General features: G+C 43.6%; 2 protein-coding genes across 2 annotated transcripts; both read left to right on the top strand.

The window, feature by feature from the left end:
* Positions 1-10,560: 10,560 nt before the first annotated feature.
* Positions 10,561-11,500, top strand: LOC146712208 (retinal guanylyl cyclase 2-like). The gene is made up of 4 exons (XM_085451972.1): positions 10,561-10,630; positions 10,711-10,853; positions 11,023-11,178; positions 11,321-11,500. Exons 1-4 carry the CDS (start codon positions 10,561-10,563, stop codon positions 11,498-11,500), a joined length of 549 nt encoding a protein of 182 aa, XP_085308098.1.
* A 2,540-nt stretch (positions 11,501-14,040) lies between these two features.
* LOC146712207 (retinal guanylyl cyclase 1-like) lies at positions 14,041-15,996 on the top strand. Its single transcript, XM_085451981.1, has 4 exons — positions 14,041-14,333; positions 14,468-14,553; positions 15,084-15,169; positions 15,253-15,996. The coding sequence occupies exons 1-4, from the start codon at positions 14,267-14,269 to the stop codon at positions 15,338-15,340; spliced, it is 327 nt and encodes a 108-aa protein (XP_085308107.1). The 5' UTR covers positions 14,041-14,266; the 3' UTR covers positions 15,341-15,996.
* The last annotated feature ends 2,918 nt before the right edge of the window (positions 15,997-18,914 follow it).

Raw genomic sequence — 18,914 nt, 5'->3', positions numbered from 1 at the left:
CCCAGTACTCGAAAAGACATTGCTGCCCAGTCCAGTCAACAGGGACACGGTGTGCCAAAGAGATGCTGCAGCTAAGGACTCTTACAGATTCTTCTACAACCGCAGACATTCAGCTCGTCCACTTCCTGAGCTTCTCCCAGGCCAGGATGTTGTAGTGAAGCTTGATGGGGAAAAGGGGTGGACGACTCCAGCTAAGGTCATCAGTAAGTCTAAGGAGCCGAGATCCTACTTGGTGGAGATGGCGAATGGGAATGTGACTCGCAGCAACAGACGACACCTTCAGCCTGTCCCAGGCACCGCTGATCCTGAGGAGCAGCAGCAGAGCACTGTTCCAGCTACGCCGACTACTCCAACTAAAGGGGCGGCTGCTTCCCAAGAACCACCAGTAAGGCAGACATTGCCAATCCCTGTCCCGGGGTCTCCTCTCCACCCTACCATACCTGTGAGAGTGACTTCCAGGGGGCGGGAGATTAAAGTACCTCTCAGATTTAGAGACTGAGGACTATCTCCTTTCTATGTTCTAAGGGCAGAATAATCCCTTACCGGGACTGAGGGTAGTCTACCCCCGTGATGTCCTGCGTTCTGACAACACTGTTTTATCTTTAAAGTACTCTTGTTAAAGGGGGAGATGTTGTGAAATCTGTTTATGTTGTCCTAGTAAGGCTACCATGAGGGCAGCCACTAGAGGTCGCTAGGAGACCAGTGTGTATATGTGTTTTCCAGAAATTGATGTAGCGACGTACACTGCTGCTACAATTCAATAAAAAGTGGTTCGTGCTTGAGAACCCTGCGTCTTATTGCCTCTGAACATGACAGATACTTCATAAAAGTTCAAACAAACAAAACTAGTAACCCCATGCAGCACAGCTCACCTTTGTGAAGTATCAACAATAACAACATGCTATTTAACAGAGCCATATAAAGACTAACATACATCAAATCAAATTCAAATTTTATTTGTCACGTACACAGTCATACACAGTACGATATGTAGTGAAATGCTTGGACAACTGCTCGTGACCTAAAGAAAACAAAAAAGGAAAAGGCTATGAATAAGATAGGAAATAAATATGAAAAATTAAAAAGGGTAAATTTAACTAGGAAGGAATAAAATATAAATTAAGGTTAAAAATGAAATAACTGTACAACACACTGGGAAAGAATAAGATAAAATATATAAATTAAATTGAAAATAAAATAACTGTACAACAAAATACACAATATAGAACTATATAAGAATGTATGAAGAAATATAAATAAATATATACACAATAACAGCAGCATGATTTAAGTGATGAAGTGAAAACAATGTCCAGAATGTCCAGTGTGTGTAAGAACTGTATGTGTATATGTGTGTATGTATGTGTGGGTAGTTTATTTGATTTGCACCCTAATTCACTGATCTGATTTATTTTATGTTATGTAAATAGAAATGTCCCACTTCCTGTTATAACGCTAAAGACAAACTGTTAAAGAAGGAAACAAAGCAAACTTAGAGTTTCTTCAAACGCACACCAACTACAGGCTCCACGCCACACCCGGACACTAAACACGGACTTCTTCTTCTTCTTTCTTACAGTTATATTGGCGGTTGGCAAACAATTGAAAGGTGTATTAACATCATCAACAGTTGATGTCTCCACTTTCTTCTTTTTTGAAGAACAACAAGTTGAATCTATATCTAACACACATGTAAACAAAACATTCGTTTATGATGTCCGCTCTCCGTCTGCTGCTGTCCCTGCGAATAAAAAGTCCCGGAGCTCTCCGGTCGAGCTCAGGCAACATTCAGCGTGTTTTATCTGATCACACACACTTAGAGAAAATAGCGGACACATTCAACCTCGTTGAAAAACATTACACACTGACTTTAATGGAGAGACCGGAAATAAAAACACACAGTTTGTGGTGTGAAGAAATCCAACATGAGCTGAACAAACAGTAAAGTTCCTAAACACAAACTGTTAAAGGAGGAAACAAAGCAAACTTACAGTTTCTTCACACCAACAACAAGCTCCACTCCACGAAGCTCAGGAAAGTGAAAGTAAACTTTGAGCAGGAGGGAAACACCCAGAGAGGCGTTTGAGGACACTCACGAGCATCGAAACACTGTGTGCTGCGTTCAGGTGCACCTCAGAAACTCCCATATCAAATCAAATCAAATCACTTTTATTGTCACATCACATGTGCAGGCACACTGGTACAGCACATGTGAGTGAAATTCTTGTGTGCGAGCCCCACAAGCAACAGAGATGTGCAAACACAACAACACAAACGAGCAAAATACAAGAATGGCCAACCTGAAACTAATAAATATATGTACAATATATAATAGTGTATGCATTTCTGGATGTGTATACTAAATATTTTCCTCTGTGTGTGTGTGTGTACACATATTTTACAAATTAAATAGAGTAAACAATAATAAATATATAAAATATACAGAGTTGAATATGTGCAAAACAGTGGCATTACTGTACAGTATGGAGTGCATAATGTTGAAGTTCCAGTAGTGAAGCTGAGGTGTCTATGACGTGTTCAGCAGTCTGATGGCCTGATGGAAGAAGCTGTCTCTCAGTCTGCTGGTACGGGACCGGATGCTGCAGAACCTCCTTCCTGATGGAAGCAGTCTGAACAGTTTATGGCTGGGGTGACTGGAGTCCTTGATGATCCTCCCCGCTTTCCTCAGGCACCGCTTCCTGTAGATGTCTTGGAGGGAGGGAAGCTCACCTCCAATTATCCGTTCAGAGCACCGCACTACTCGCTGGAGAGCTTTGCAGTTGTAGGCGGTGCTGTTGCCATACCAGGTGGTGATGCATCCATATTATTGGCAGGTCGTGATTTATTTCTGCCGGTTTTCCAGTTTGAAGCACAAACATCTGTCATCACTTTGTTGTTCTTCTTCCTGCAGCGTTTGAATATTTCAGCACTGAACTGATGTTTGTTCAAAGCTCATTTCAACCTGTTGAAGTCATGAATGAAAGTGCAGACTGAGAGTGGATCACATGATGTTTGAGGTGTGTCATGTGACATGTTCAGTATTGTCACACATGTCTAGATTGTCCCTGATATCATAACTGCTCAAACACTGATGATTATATTTGAAGCATTATTACTGATGGCAGCAAAGTTTGAATGGAGCTCTCTGTCTGTGCTGATTTGTCGCCCTCTGGAGGTCAAAGCACAAACTGCATGATGTCACTGTAACCACCACAGTGACAGGAAGCGTTTAAATGACTGAAACACTGAAATGATGCTAACGGCTGTCGTTAGGCTCACTGACAGCAGTGCTGATGTGTTCATCTCCAACACTGGCTCAGGTCAGACTCCTTCATCCTTCTCCAGCATGAGGCCCCCCTCAGACCCACAGGAGCTCTGACCTTTGACCTCCTGACCCTATCCACTTCAGTCTCTTTGCATCTTTAAATGCAAATCCATCGAGACTGTAGCCGAACAAAAGACGCTGGAAGCTGTTCTATCAATGATGTTCATACCAGAGTTTGTGTTTCCAGCTCATACGTGTTAAAAGCTGCTGCTGTGCTACATTTGTCATTTCCTGCTTTCACTGCCATCCATGTCAAAGTGCTGATTGAAGTGCTGACTGATTTTTTAGGTAGACCTGTAAAGATGCTGTTACAGTAATCAAGCCTACTAAAGATGAATGCATGGACTAGTTTTTCCAGGTCCTGTTGAGACATCAGATCTTTTATCCTTGAAATATTCTTGAGGTGATAGTAAGCTGACTTTGTTATTGTCTTAATGTGTTTTTCTAAGTTTAGGTCTGCATCCATCACTACACCCAAATTTCTCGCCTGGTTTGTGGTTTTTAGGTGTATAGATTGAAGTTCTCTGGTGACCTGTAATCGTTTTTCTTTGGCGCCAAAGACTATTACCTCAGTTTTGTTTTTGTTTAGCTGGAGAAAATTGTGGCACAACCAGTCATTGATTTCCTCAATGCATTTACCAAGAGCCTGTACAGGGCCTCGGTCTCCTGGTGACATTGTGATATATATTTGTGTGTCATCTGCATAGCTGTGGTAGTTTATTTTGTTGTTCTTTATAATCTGTGCCAGTGGGAGCATGTAGATGTTAAACAGAAGGGGTCCCAAGATGGAACCTTGGGGAACTCCACATGTGATACTTGTCTGCTCAGATGTGAAGTTACCTATTGATACAAAGTATTTCCTGTTTTCTAAGTATGTCTTGAACCAGTTTAGTACAGTTCCTGAAAGACCTGCCCAGTTCTCCAGTCGTTTGAGTAATATGTTGTGGTCAACTGTATCAAATGCTGCACTGAGATCCAGTAAAACTAGGACTGACATTTTTCCACTGTCTGTATTCAGACATATGTCATTAAACACTTTGGTCAGAGCGGTTTCAGTGCTGTGGTTCTGTCTAAAACCTGACTGGAAGGCATCGTAGCAATTATTCTGTTTTAAGAAGTAACTGAGCTGTTGAGAAACTGCTTTTTCAATGATCTTACTTAAAAATGGGAGATATAAGATCGGCCTGTAGTTGTTCATTTGTGTCTTGTCAAGATTGTCCTTTTTCAGTATAGGTTTTATTACAGCAGCTTTTAGTGATTCTGGAAACACACCTGATAATAAAGAAAAGTTGACGATCTGTAACAGGTCTGACTCTAAAGTCTTTGAGACCTTTTTGAAAAAACTTGTTGGCAGGACATCTAAACAGCAGGAGGAGGAGTTCAGTTGACCTAAGATGTCCTCCAGGTCTTTGCTGTTAATAGGTTGAAACTGTTTCATGGTGTTTAAACAGTTTTTTGGTGGACACAGTACATATCCTGGATCTGCTGTTGATGTACCAATTGCTTGTCTAATCTTTTGGATTTTTTCAGTGAAGAATTTGGCAAAGTCATTGCAGGCCATGGTTGAATGAAGTTCAGCTGCCACTGACACAGGAGGGTTTGTTAGCCTGTCAACTGTAGAAAATAAGACCCGAGCATTATGGCTGTTTTTAGTGATGATGTCAGAGAAGTAGGACCTCCTTGCACTCCTCAGTTGTAAATTATAATTGTGAAGTTTCTCTTTATAAATGTCATAATGAACCTGGAGGTTTGTTTTTCTCCATCTGCGCTCAGCTTTCCTACACTCTCTTTTTTCATTTTTCACCAGTGTGGAGTTTCTCCATGGAGACTTTTTCCTTCCAGAGATAACCTTCACCTTAATGGGAGCAATAGTGTCCATTACATTTAACATGTTAGCATTGAAGCTATTGACGAGCTCATTGACTGACCCTCTGGACAGGTCAGGTGTTAATGGGAAGACCTGGTTAAAGATCTCACTACTGTGTTCAGTTATACACCGTTTTGTGATCACTGTTGTTGATATATTTGTGTGGGCTGAGATTTTACTTTCAAAGAAAACACAGTAATGATCAGACAGGCCCACATCAGACACAGTAACCTTTGAAATGCTCAGGCCTTTGGAGATCAGTAGGTCAAGAGTGTGTCCTCTATTATGTGTGGCCTCTGTTACATGCTGAGTCAGCCCAAAGTTGCCCAGAGTGTTACTCAGGTCTTTAGTCCCTTTGTCCTGAGGGTTGTCCACATGAATGTTAAAATCCCCAGCAATAATTACACAGTCAAAATCAACACAGATCACAGACAGCAGTTCACTGAGGTCATTAAAAAAGTGTGTGCAGTATTTGGGAGGCCTGTAAACATTAAGAAACACAACTTTGGATGGGGCCTTCAGCTGTAAAGCCACATATTCAAAAGCCTGAAAACTTCCAGGAGATAGCTGCTTACATTGAAATGATTCATTAAATAAGACAGCAACCCCTCCTCCTCTCCTGCTCGCCCTGACCTCACTGATAAAACTGTAGTTAGGAGGGGTCGTCTCGATGAGAACAGCTCCACTGTTACTTTGGTCCAACCAAGTTTCAGTTAAAAACATAAAATCAAGGCTGTGCTCAGTGATTAAATCATTAATTAAAAATGTTTTCCCAGCTAAAGATCTAACGTTTAATAAAGCCAACTTAAGTGTTTTAGAGGCATTACTTGTCCCCTCGTGTTTGGGAGCAGTCTGTGGCACACAAGGTATGTTTACTATGTTTAAAGATCTTTTAGAGTGCAGCTCTCTGTGTTTTGACCAGGCCACATGTCTCCTGTCACCTAAAAGCACAGAGATTTTAAAACCTTCTAGTAAACAGGGTCCCAGCTTCTCCTGGGAAAAGTCACCACTGCCATAATCCTCGCAGCCCGGACCCTCCACACATCACACATCAGACTGTGGAGACAGGGCATGAAGGTGGTAAGGAGGAACTAAGGGGGGCGAGGCTGGGCAGTGTGACTTCGATTGCTCTCGCAATTCGCGAGCATTAAAATTAGGTATCTCTCTAATGTGTGACTGAGAGCGACTGCCGGACCCAGACTGCACAACGGGCTCAATTACAGCAGTATCTGTTTGTGAGAAATTTACAATGATTGAGGGGGTGTGTTGTGTTGCAGCATCACCAGCGGAGCCCGGACACGCTTGTGTGGCTGAAGTAATAGTAGAAGCGGTAACAGGCTCCATAACAACTGCAGTAGCTGCAGCAGAGGTGACCTGGCTAGATTGTGCATCAGACGCAAAATCACCAGCAGCACAAGCTATATGGTTAGCATCAGTAGCAGCAATGGCCCGAGCAACACCTGCTGTACTATCACTATTATTAGCAACAATAGCCCCATCAGCAATAGCAGACGTAGGAACAGTCTGACGAGGATGTGTATCGGATGAGGCTGATGCAGGCACCCTATTAAGTCTAGCTATAATATCGTCTAATTTGTTATCTGTTTCTTCAGCCCACTGCATAAAAGTCTCTAAGTCAAAACATCTAACAGGAGTGGAGGTTCCGTTATTATGTTTAAATAATTTATTTGGAGGGTCCATGGTCTGGATTTTAAAAGTCAGGGACTTGAAATTTTGCTGCAGATGTTGTCTAATGTACTACACACTTTGTTTATGAGTTTGGTAAACTGTTGCCTTTGCTTCTTGGTGGTATTGATTGAGCCATACTTCAATCAAACATAATTTATCAGCTATTGAAGCTATATGACTTTGTTCAACAGGCTGAGCGTCTGGAAGCTTTATGTAAGCATCATACGCCTCTGATATTTGAGAGTCTGTTATGCCGCCTTCTTCGAAATCTATGTGTGAATCAACGCTATTTCTGACACATTGTGGGGTGGTGGGTATATGAACTAGATCAAAATCTGACATGCTGTACTCAAAAACATCAGAGAAATCGCGAGGTAGCCACTCACTCGGAGGTGTTGCAGGTTCGCTGATGAAGATCGGTTCTGACTCTCCACTGTTGCACAAAGCTCCAGGTTTTTGTTGTTCTGGGAGGTCGATACTGCTTAAACATTCGTACGGTGTCCTGATCATTATGAGGAGGGGTGCTGTTCTGCAGTCTGTGAAGATAGATAGACATGTGTTAAAACATTTTATACATGTACCCATTTCAAACTGAATAACCGTGTCTCCCTCTCTCTCTTTTTATCTAATTTATATATGCCTATGCTTACCTTGTAGTGTGCGTTATTCGGGATGGTCCTGCTTCTCCACACACACGGTTCTCTGGCGTGGTTCTGTATGTGTAAAACGGTCAGTTTAGAACATTTGTAATTGTTTAAACCCCTTTAAAAAAAAAAAATACACAACTATACATCGCGTTGTATACACACCTGATGTAAGGTAGGGCTCTGTGGTAGCGGGGTCTGAATGTTTTCCTGCTCAGTTTGTTAACCCTGGAACTAATCAAACAAAAACGTTATTACATAATTTAAAACAATCGCTAGTTTAAAACATACATACGTTTAAAAATCCAGTAATGCTGTACACACCTTGTGCCTGTTAGAGAACTAGTTCCAGCTGTAAAAGCGCCCGTTTCTAAAGAAAAGGGTCCTGGGCCGTTCTCCCGAACTCCTAAAAATTAAGCTTTTGTTTTAGGAAAAAAAATAGTTTGAATATCCTATAATATGTTAACATAACACTTTTTTTAAAAATCCAATAATAGGTTTTGTTTTACTTACCGTTTACGATGTCCATGTTATAAAGAACGATGTTAGTGTTGATGATCGTGAAGAAGATGGTGTGCTCTGCAGCGAATCTTGAGGCGTAAATGGCTCAGGGTATCGGGCCTGAGCGTGTTTTTTTTATATAGGGTGGGTGTTTCCAAAAAGAAAGGTATGTCGCCAATCAATTTAAATGAGACCCTACAGGGCTTTTGTCTTCTCAAGGAATTACAAAGGAGCCGATACTTCAGACAATACACGGGGTCGCCACCCGACTGGTACACCTGCCCCATTTACCTTGTCGAGGAATTACAAAAAGGAGCCGATACCGGCCACTTTAAACAATAGGCTGGGCCCTTGTTCGCATGGTACTCTCAACTAGCGATACCCTCGATGGGCTTTTACAATCCTGAACAAATTCAAACAATTAGCCAGCTGTTGAAAAGTTGGAGCGGGTCTGGGCGACTGGTTTTAGAAGTATCACTGTAGCGTTTATTTTCTATAGGGCTGAATGTTATTTGTGACTATCTGTTGTGTTAAAAACTACTCTGAAACCATGAAACCACTTACAGAAGAAATGGCCCGTTTGATCCATTTTTAAATAAATAAAATGCTTGCATCGGTGCAAGGTGTGACACCAGAATCACAAAATGAGTGTATTTAAAAGACGATTAGTTTGAAAAGAGCGATACTGGCTGCTTATAGCATTTATTTTCTAAAGGACTGTGTGCCATTTACTGTGTTAAAAACTAGCTGGCTTTGTCTCACTCTTAGTTCAACATTCCGAAATCCCGATTTTTAAATAAAATGATCGCATCAACCCTGGAAAGAAACCCCAGTAGATGTGTAAAAACTAGTTAAATTAAAACTAGGGGTTTGATTAAATGAAACGCTTGTGAACATGCTGACATCACCCATTCAGAAGAAATTCCCATTTGTGCCATTTATAAAATAAAATGCATGCCTCACTGCAAGCTGAGACATTGTCAGATTTAGAAAATTAGTGTGATTAAAACACTATTACCAACACTTTTGACTAGAGCACCCCCTCTTTGTTAAGGTGCACTGTGAACCAAAACAGCTTCCACTCCGCCAAGAATGAAACAAGAAACAAAGAATTGCTTTTAAGAACACATATGTCTGCATAACTGAATGTTGCGATACACCTAAGTGATAAAAATAGTTTAATTAAAAACCACTGTTCAACACACTGTTTCTCTCACTGTTCCTCAAACTGTTCCTCTCACTGTTCCACACACTGTTCCTCAAACTGTTCCTCACACTGTTCCTCAAACTGTTCTTCTCACACTGTTCCTCTCACTGTTCCACACACTGTTCCTCAAACTGTTCCACACACTGTTCCTCAAACTGTTCCTCACACTGTTCCTCAAACTGTTCCTCACACTGTTCTTCTCACTGTTCCTTACACTGTTCCTCTCACACTGTTCCTCTCACACTGTTCCTCTCACTGTTCCTCTCACTGTTCCACACACTGTTCCTCTCACTGTTCCTCACACTGTTCCTCTCACTGTTCTTCTCACTGTTCCTTACACTGTTCCTCTCACACTGTTCCTCTCACACTGTTCCTCTCACTGTTCCTCTCACTGTTCCACACACTGTTCCTCTCACTGTTCCTCTCACTGTTCCTTACACTGTTCCTCTCACACTGTTCCTCTCACTGTTCCTCACACTGTTCTTCTCACTGTTCCTTACACTGTTCCTCTCACACTGTTCCTCTCACACTGTTCCTCTCACTGTTCCTCTCACTGTTCCACACACTGTTCCTCACACTGTTCCTCACACTGTTCCTCTCACACTGTTCCTCACACACTGTTCCTCTCACACTGTTCCTCTCACACTGTTCCTCTCACTGTTCCTCTCACTGTTCCACACACTGTTCCTCACACTGTTCCTCACACTGTTCCTCTCACACTGTTCCTCACACTGTTCCTCTCACTGTTCTTCTCACACTGTTCCTCTCACTGTTCCTCTCACTGTTCCTCTCACTGTTCCTCACACTGTTCCTCACACTGTTCCTCTCACACTGTTCCTCACACTGTTCCTCTCACACTGTTCCTCACACTGTTCCTCTCACTGTTCTTCTCACACTGTTCCTCTCACTGTTCCTCTCACTGTTCCTCACACTGTTCCTCTCACTGTTCCTCTCACTGTTCCTCACACTGTTCCTCTCACTGTTCCTCTCACTGTTCCTCTCACTGTTCCTCACACTGTTCCTCACACTGTTCCTCTCACACTGTTCCTCACACTGTTCCTCTCACTGTTCCTCTCACTGTTCCTTTTGTGAACCTGCACGAGGTCTGGCTGACAGCTTTTACCCAGCATTTGCGTAAACATATGCATCACCCCGGCAGTTTGTTTAAATTGTGATCATCTTTGTTGTCTTAATTGTTTATCAGTGTTTCCTTTCTCCATCTCTTCTCCTCTGTTGTGTAGCTGCCACCGACCTTTGGGAGAGCACCGGACAGGAAGTGGCCTCTGCGCTCCGGGCTATGGGTTTGCCGATTGGGCCGGTGGTTACCATGGAACCAGGCAGCAAAGGCAGGGCTCGGGAGGCGCTGAACGAAATCAGAGAAGCCGACAAGGTCAAAGGTCAGAGCTAAGAGGTGATCGTTAAGCTGCATCCCTGAACTGAACACATCAGATCAGAGAACTTTTTATTTCACCTTCAGTGGTCATCATGTGCATGAGCTCTGTCCTGATTGGTGGAGAGGATCAGAGGGAGGTACTGCTGACCGCCCTGGAGATGGGGATGGTTTCCAATGGTTACGTGTTCATTCCCTACGACACCCTGCTGTACGCGATGCCCTATCAGGTAACGACCAACAAGTTCTCAAGGAGGTTTTATTCCATTTTCTCCGATCCTCAAAAAAAAACCTGAGTCAAGCAAACTTTTCTTATTTACCACCCATACACCACCCCACTGTGTTTAACTAAAGGCCGAGTTCTGATTGGTTCCCTCCCTCTCTGTTTTATCCAATCAGCACACGGTCTTCAACCAGCTGACCAATAGCACGCAGCTACGTCACGCCTATAGTGCCGTGCTGACTGTTACCATGGCATCCGACCAGAGTTTCTATGAAGCTTTCCGCGAGGCTCAAATGAGCCGAGAGATTCACTCGGGTGTCTCCGCCACAGAGGTAAACAAACGAACAACAACAAACACGGGCTTTAATGTGCTGATGGATTCAGAGGTAAACAAGTAAATAACGTGTAAACAATGTGTACGTCCCCAGTAAACGAGAGAATCTAATGTGACAAAGTGTTGTCCTGTGTCTGCAGGTGTCTCCTTTGTTTGGGACTATTTTCAACATGGTCTACTTCGTGGCAAAGGCAGTGGAAGAGCGCCGTCAGGCGGGGAGTGGACACTGGGTGACGGGCAATCAGCTCATGAAATCAGATGGAGGCTTTGATTTTCAGGGTTTCAATCAGGTCACACAGATTTCAGCACTCGCTAGCTGAGTAACTAACTAGTTGCTGTTTTCAGTATCAAAGCTGAGATAAAAGACGTTCTCCTCGTTTCCTTCAACAAACTGCTCCAGATCAGATAGACTCGTGACACTCAGAGGGAGAGAGGCAAAAACTACAACAAGGCACACTTCACGGTTTTTAAAACTATGACCTAAAACTCAAGTTTTGTTTTGTGGCAGTGAAGAGTTACTCGTGACTGAACCTTCTAGTGTCAGATGACTCTGATCTGGGAACAGTTCGTTCTGATTAAGTTAGACAGACTAATTGAGTCTCTGTGTCCACAAACACAAGAGTTTTAATAATTGTTTTTCACCACTTAATACAACATAATCACATCTATCCCGTCGTTAAGTGTTTGCATAAAGTTCTCTAAGGAGCTTGGAAAGATTTTCAGTGCACACTGAGAAGAATAGAAACCTCAACTCTGAAGTTTACCGGAAACCGACACACATGGACCAGAACCTTTGACTCTGAAGTTCTCCAGAGGCAAAGAGGTAAAGAGGTAAAGAACTAATCATTTGACCCTGATGACCCAGGGTGAGAGCTAAAACCTGCAGGACCTCGAGGCCTGGAGTTTGAGACCCCTGAATTAGAGGATCAATAATGGGTCAACAACCCTCTTAAGGGACACTCCCACAGACGCTTTTCTTCCCAAGCTCCTTAGACCATGATGACCTGGATGACTAAGAGACTTCACAGACATTTAGAATAAAGTTAATAAATTAATAATTTCTGAACCACAGAATTTGATTTGATCTTTTTTGTTTTGCATCATCATCATTTTCATCATGTCCTCACCTTAAACTCAATGGTACAATCAGCTTCTGTCTTCTTCCCTATCAGGTGTTGTATGGAGGTACTGAGGGGCGTGGCCTGCAGGCCAGCTACGTAGTGTTGGACAGCGATGGCGACCGCCTCGTTCCAACACACTCACTCTCTCCGACGCACACCGACGGGACGACCGGAGGTCTGAGACCGCTGAGCCGTTCCTTTGTCTTCCCGGGAGGAAAACCCCCCTCAGCCAGCTTCTGTTGGTTTAATCCAGATGAGGCCTGCAGTGGAGGTGTGTTTACTGACCCACAGAGAGGGTGGGAGCTTTGTGCTTCAGTTCAAATGAGGTCTTAATTACACCTGTAGTTTCTGTATGTGTCGTGATTTAGTGTTCACATTGACCTGATTTCTGCACAACACAACTGATGGTCCCAACCCCATTAAGAATGCAAGAACCATTCTTAATTCGGGGGCGACCGTGGTGCTGGGGGTTGGGATGCGCAATCCTTAACCGGAAGGTCGCCGGTTCGATCCCCGGGCTCTCTGTCCTGGTTGTTGTGTGAGGGGCCGATGGCGCGATATGGCAGCCTCGCTGCTGTCAGTCTGTCCCAGGGCAGCTGTGGCTACAACTGTAGCTGCCTCCACCAGTGTGTGAATGTGAGATTGTAAAGCACTTTGGGTGCCTTGAAAAGCGCTATATAAATGTAATCCATTATTATTATAACCAATGAACCCTGACAGGCTCACCTGTGAGGTGAAACCATTTCAGGTGACTACATCATGAAGCTCATGGAGCAGGATAAGGGTTTGCAGCGCTGTCAACAAAGCAAAGGGCAGCTACTTACAGGAATCTAAACTATAAAACATATTCAGTGTTGTTTTGCTGTACCCTCAATCATCCAGGTGAGTAAATCCAAAAGAGTTGATTCAGTTCATCTGAACGTTCTCAGTGAGAGAAACGTTTCATCATCATCATCATCCAGGTGACTTCTTCAGTCTCAGCTGACTGCAGGTTTCCAACCTTATAAACATGCATTTGCATAATGACTGAAACCAGTCCACTGAAGGAACACTGGGCTGGGAGGTCAGTTCCTTGATCATTAATATTCACATTGTCATGTGGGCTGCTCCTGCCGGGAGCGGTGGAGGAGCTGCTCCAACCGGAGATGGCAGATGAGGGGCGCAAGGGTCCACACCGACTGGAGAAAGAGGAGCTGCTCCAGGAAGGGCTGTTCCAGCCAGGAGTGGTGGAGGAGCCTCATAAGCCAGAGGTGGACGAGGGGCGAGAGGGGCTGTGCCTGCTGGAGGCAGAGGCGCCGCACGGGGAGCCGTGCCAGCCGGGTGGCTCCCCAGCCTCAGTCGGGCGATGGGGGTATTTGGTGGGGCGTGGCCTGCGGTGCTGTGCAGGGAAGGTGGACACACCTGCACGGCATCGGCAATCTTGCCCCGCCAACTTAAAAATGGGACTGGTTCCTGACTGGGGTCTGTTGGTGATGTGCATTGAGGAATAAACATGTACAGAACACAACTGGGTCATTGTTCATTCATGCTGGTTTCAGTTACTGTGCAGATGTACTGTTTATAAGGTTGGAGAAAGCTGAGACCGAAGAAGTGACAAAGCATTTCTCACACTGAAAACACTTCATCCTACATCCAGCTGAACATAATCAACTTTCCTGGCATATTTAAAGTTGTTAATCAATTTTTTCTTTGCTACATAATTCCATTTGTCGTGCTTCATATACATGAGGTCTTGAGTTTGTATCAAAAGTAGTAAAAATAAAGAAAAACCACTAAATGAGAAGGCGTGTCCAAACCTTTGACTGGTAGTGTATTTGTGTTCCCAGCTAGTTTGAATGTAACCCTACATCTCTGATTAAAGTATGGTAATAATGGTTCCTGAGGTTGTCAGTGGTGTTAGTGCCAGGTAAAGGTCGGCCCTTCCTGTCTTCAGGTCCCGTGGTAGCAGGTGTGGTTGGACTCAAGATGCCCAGGTACTGTCTCTTTGGAGACACGGTGACCACGGCCTCACTCATGGAGTCCTCTGGGCTACGTAAGTAAAATCTTTGATCAATGGTTGGATCACTGAGAGACCACCCTGATGTCTCTCCTGTCTGCATTTAAATTATGTCAGAATCACTAGCTTCCTCCTGAGTTGTGGTGTGACGATGTGTTTGTGGTCTGCAGCTTACAGGATCCACATCAGTCTGAGTACGGTCAAAGTCCTGACCAGTCTGAAAGTGGGATACCACATAGACACCCGGAAGGCACAGGTATGCCAATCTAAACAGACCTGAAGCAAATCCAAATATAATTGCATGACGCAGTAGCTGTGGATGCTGTTAGAAAACACGCAAAATGGTGATAAAGGCAGCACGCTGGCTCGGGTATTAGCACTGTTGCTTCACATAAAGAAGGTCTTGAGTTCGATCCCACCCCCTGCCAGGGCCTTTCTGTGTACTGGGTACTGTGGCTTCCCACAGTCCAAAGACATGCAATTAGTGAGGTTATGTTAATTGGAGAATCTAAACTGGTCATAGGTGTGACCACGAAGCTTAGCCTTGAATCGGGCTGGCGACCTGTCCGGGGTGTACCCTGCCCCACCCCTGCGACCCTGATGAGGATGAAAGAGAATGGATGGTTTATAAAACCTTATCTCAGAGGTCAGGTTATTACCCTCAGGTTTACTGTAGTCCAGTCTGACAGGTTCAGAGTCTGGTCCAGATCCCACCCTGTCCACAGTTAGTCAGCCTGATGCCAGTCCGTGGTGGGACTCGTTGATGTTTGGATGCTTGTGTTGCAGGTTAAGGGCACAGAGGACACGTACTGGCTGATGGGTCGAGAAGATTTTAATAAACCTCTTCCTGTTCCTCCAGACCTCGCCGGAGGGTAAGAACACACAGCGGTCATTTTCGATTATCAATAAAGTAATCCTTAAACTGAAACTCGCTCTCCACCCGTCTCTCTGTCAGGGCCAGCAACCATGGAATCAGCCTGGATGAGATTCCAGTCGACAGACGACAAAAGTTTCTGGACCGACAGAACAAGATGAAGAAGTGACAACACACACAGTGTCATCAGCTGATGAGACCCTCTCAAAGACATCTGAACCCTGGAGATCTTCAGCCTCCCGAAGGCTGTAAAGTCTGAGTGCACAAACCAATCATCATCATGGGTGCTAATTTCTACTTCCTGATTTAACTGGAAGTCCTCTTTGATTGGTCGCTGACATCGCTTCTGTTTGACTAGTGGAATTTGTCCCTCACACTGTCTGATGTTTTACAGTTGTATAGAAACTAACTGTTACCATGGTGACTGTGATGTGTTAGTGACCTTGAAATAGAACAAGGGTTGTTCATGTCCAATGAATGCTGGGTAAATGACTGTTAAAGAGTGGATGCGTGACAGATGTTGTGATGATCAGTAATCGGTTCTGCGCACTGACGCTGGCTGCATGCTGTCGCTGTTCCTCATGCTTCTTTAAAATGTAAATGTTCCATTAAACTCTGAGGTAGACTCAGTGCTTAAATATGGATTTTCCCGGATGCTCCTGAAGGCACCGTCTTCCTCAATAAGTCAATCAAACGTGCAGTTCAGGTCTATTTTCTTCACTACCAGCTGAGTTTCACATAATAATCTGTAAAGATAACACACAAACACCCATTGTTGTGTAAGTAATAATACTTTTTTAAAAACAAATGAAAAAAATACTAAAAAGAGTGAAAAAACAAACAAAAGTGGAAACAATTTAGTTCAACTATTGTCTGAACTAGACAGAGGGCGGCTGCTGAGATGCTGTCTGCTGACAGGTGAGGGCTGAAACGAGCCACTGACTCCTTTTAAACCTCCCTCTCAGTCTGCATGTTTGTTTATTCCCTTTCCAATTTTCATTCGTCTCATGTTTTGTGCATTTTGAATTAATTTCCTTGTGCTTCCTCTTCTTAAATCCTATTTTTAAGCTTTTCACCTTCTAAATTCAAAAATGGATATTCTCTGGATTATTCCAGTTTTACGTTAATTTAATTAAAGTTGGTTTAAAAGTATTAAATTTTTTTGATATAACCCTTAACCCTCTCTTCTCCTCAGAGTGAATGCTAAACATAAGCAGCTGTACTCCAGTTAACCTGGGTTTCGATAATCGATTTTAGCTTGAATAAAGTGATATTGATTCATTAAATCCTGAATCAGTTTTTAAATATAAATGTATTTTGCCAGAAATGCCAGAATCTCAGGTTAAAGCTCACAAAACTAGATCCCAGATGTGAACGAATGAAATATTCTTATTAAATACTTAGTTAGATTGTTGATAGTTGATATTTAGTTGAATGTCCTGACAACAAAATCACACAAACATTTTCAATGGAAATCAAGCTTAGCAACCCATGGAGGTCTGGATTTGGAGTCACACTCAAAATGAAAGTGGAAAAACACAGGCCGATCCAACTTTGATGCAATGTTCTTAAAACAAGTCCAAATGAGGCTCAGCAGTGCCTGTATGACCTCCCTACAACACCTGGGCATGCTCCTGATGAGGTGGCGGATGTTCTCCTGAGGGATCTCCCAGACCTGGACTAAAGCATCTGCCAACTCCTGGACAGTCTGTGGTGCAACACACCTAAATGATGTCCCAGATGTGCTCAACGAGTGGGCCAGTCCATATCATCAACACCTTCGTCTGGCAGGAACTGCTGACACGCTCCAGCCACATGAGGTCTAACATTAGTTGTGTCCCAAGTCAGGGGCCTCATCCTCCAGAGGCATTTGAAGGCCGATCACGTCACAGCCAGGCGATGAAGGCTGCTCCAAATGCGGCCTTCATTTCCCCTGATTCGAAGCATGGGTCAGGTGTGTACTTTGTGGCCCAACCTATCCCAGAATTCATAGCGCTGCCTAGCCAGTTCAGTTTCTAACGATGGCAGCAGCTACAGAGACGGTAGAAATTGTTAATGTTAAGATATTAAAGTTAATGGAAGTTTCATTTTAAATATTAAGGTGATTTATTTTACATTCATTAAACTTACGTGACTGTAACTGCACAGTGCCGCTGGTTTTAACATAAAGGTTAGTTTTAATATTACTCTCATTACTCCTTCTGGGTCACAAAATAAACGTTTAACATATTTTCAGGTGAGAATGTAGCTGTGTAAACTTCAAATATCTGCTCGGTTTATCAAGACACCACATATTTGCAAAAGTGCTCCGACGTTTTCTGAGACGTCTGTTACCCACCAGCTCAATAGCCAGCCGGGGACAAGGCTCAGTACAGCCGTGAGAACAGCGAACTCCTTGTTCTTTAACCCCCCGCGGTCTTTGACTACTCAGGTTAAACATGATACATGAGTCACTTAGATAACTTAAACATGTTATTGTTTGGCTTTTTTCATTGTTTTATTTGTTCCTGAGTAAATCGGTTTGTTATAGTAACTTATAGTTTTCACACAGCTGAATAAACGTCAAACAGACAGCTGATTATCAGAAGTGTGAGATGATTGAGACTCTACGCCTGTGTCCTGTTATGTTTTAGATAGCAAGGAGCAGACGGCGAGTTTATTAAACTCCAGCGAGACAACGGACACCTTTTCACCACTGTGGGCTGCAGGTGCAGCAATAGTATGCAGTTCTTACTCTGTTACGTGTGAGGCAGAGTGATGTTTTTGGTCTTGTGGTCCTAATTTAGTACAGTTTGCTGTGGATGCTGTTCAGGGACTAACATGAGTGAGATGTTCTCTTATATTCTGTCTGTTAGGGCAATTCTTGTGAAGATGGGCCTGGTGGGAAAAATCACCCCTTTGCAGGCCAACAAAACAAAACAAAGTATGTACAGTAGTGTTAAAATATGTATTGTTAACTGTAGTCTTTTGAACTTATTCGTGTAAACCTGTACTGTTGCTGTTTTTGTCCATTGCCACTTGTGATTTCCTCTGCTGTTAGGATTGCAAGTATCCAGGGTCAGGCGAGGCAGTGAGTGGGAAGCCCACGGCTGCTAAATGGTGCTGGTCTGTATTATGGATGAGGTGTTAGGACAGAGCCTTCTACCAGGGCTCCAGTCCTAATTGTCTCCATCCAGGAGGACACTCCAGGCCCAGTTCAGCAGTGGGCCAGCTGGAGCCAAGAGTGGACAAAAGAAAGACAGGAAGGATGAATTCTTGGACTTAATAAGAGAGGGCATGAGACTGCAAATGGAAACGGAGCAAAGAAGAGCCGGAGAATGGACAGGCTTCTTCACAGTCATGTCTCCCGGGGCCAGCTGGCTGATCCTTTGCCACTTTGCTCTCTGACACTGTTAGTAATCTAGGTGTTCTGTGATATAGCTCTTTCAAACTTGATAGACAACTATCCTCTGCAGTCAAATCTAGCTTTTACCCACTGCTTCTTATTTCTAAGGCTAAGCATTATGTAACACACAAGGATCTTGAAGCTGATTCATGCCTTTGTGACCTTCTGATTGGATTACTGTAATTCCCTCTACTTCTGTCTCCAGTCTGCTCCATAGATTGCAGCTTGTCCAAAATGCTGCGGCACACCTTCTGACTGCAACCGGCAGGTTTGCCTCTTTCACCCCTGTCCTTGCTGATTTGCACTTCCTCCCTATCAAATACCAAGTTTAATGAAAGTATTGCTGCTCACCTTTAAA

The sequence above is a fragment of the Copadichromis virginalis genome, linkage group LG3 (genome assembly GCF_057382275.1).
Source record: "Copadichromis virginalis isolate Kocher_CV1m ecotype Utaka linkage group LG3, C_Virginalis_male_GT1.1, whole genome shotgun sequence".
NCBI classification, from domain to species: Eukaryota; Metazoa; Chordata; class Actinopteri; order Cichliformes; family Cichlidae; genus Copadichromis; species Copadichromis virginalis.
This window is presented reverse-complemented; position numbering and strand designations above follow the sequence as displayed.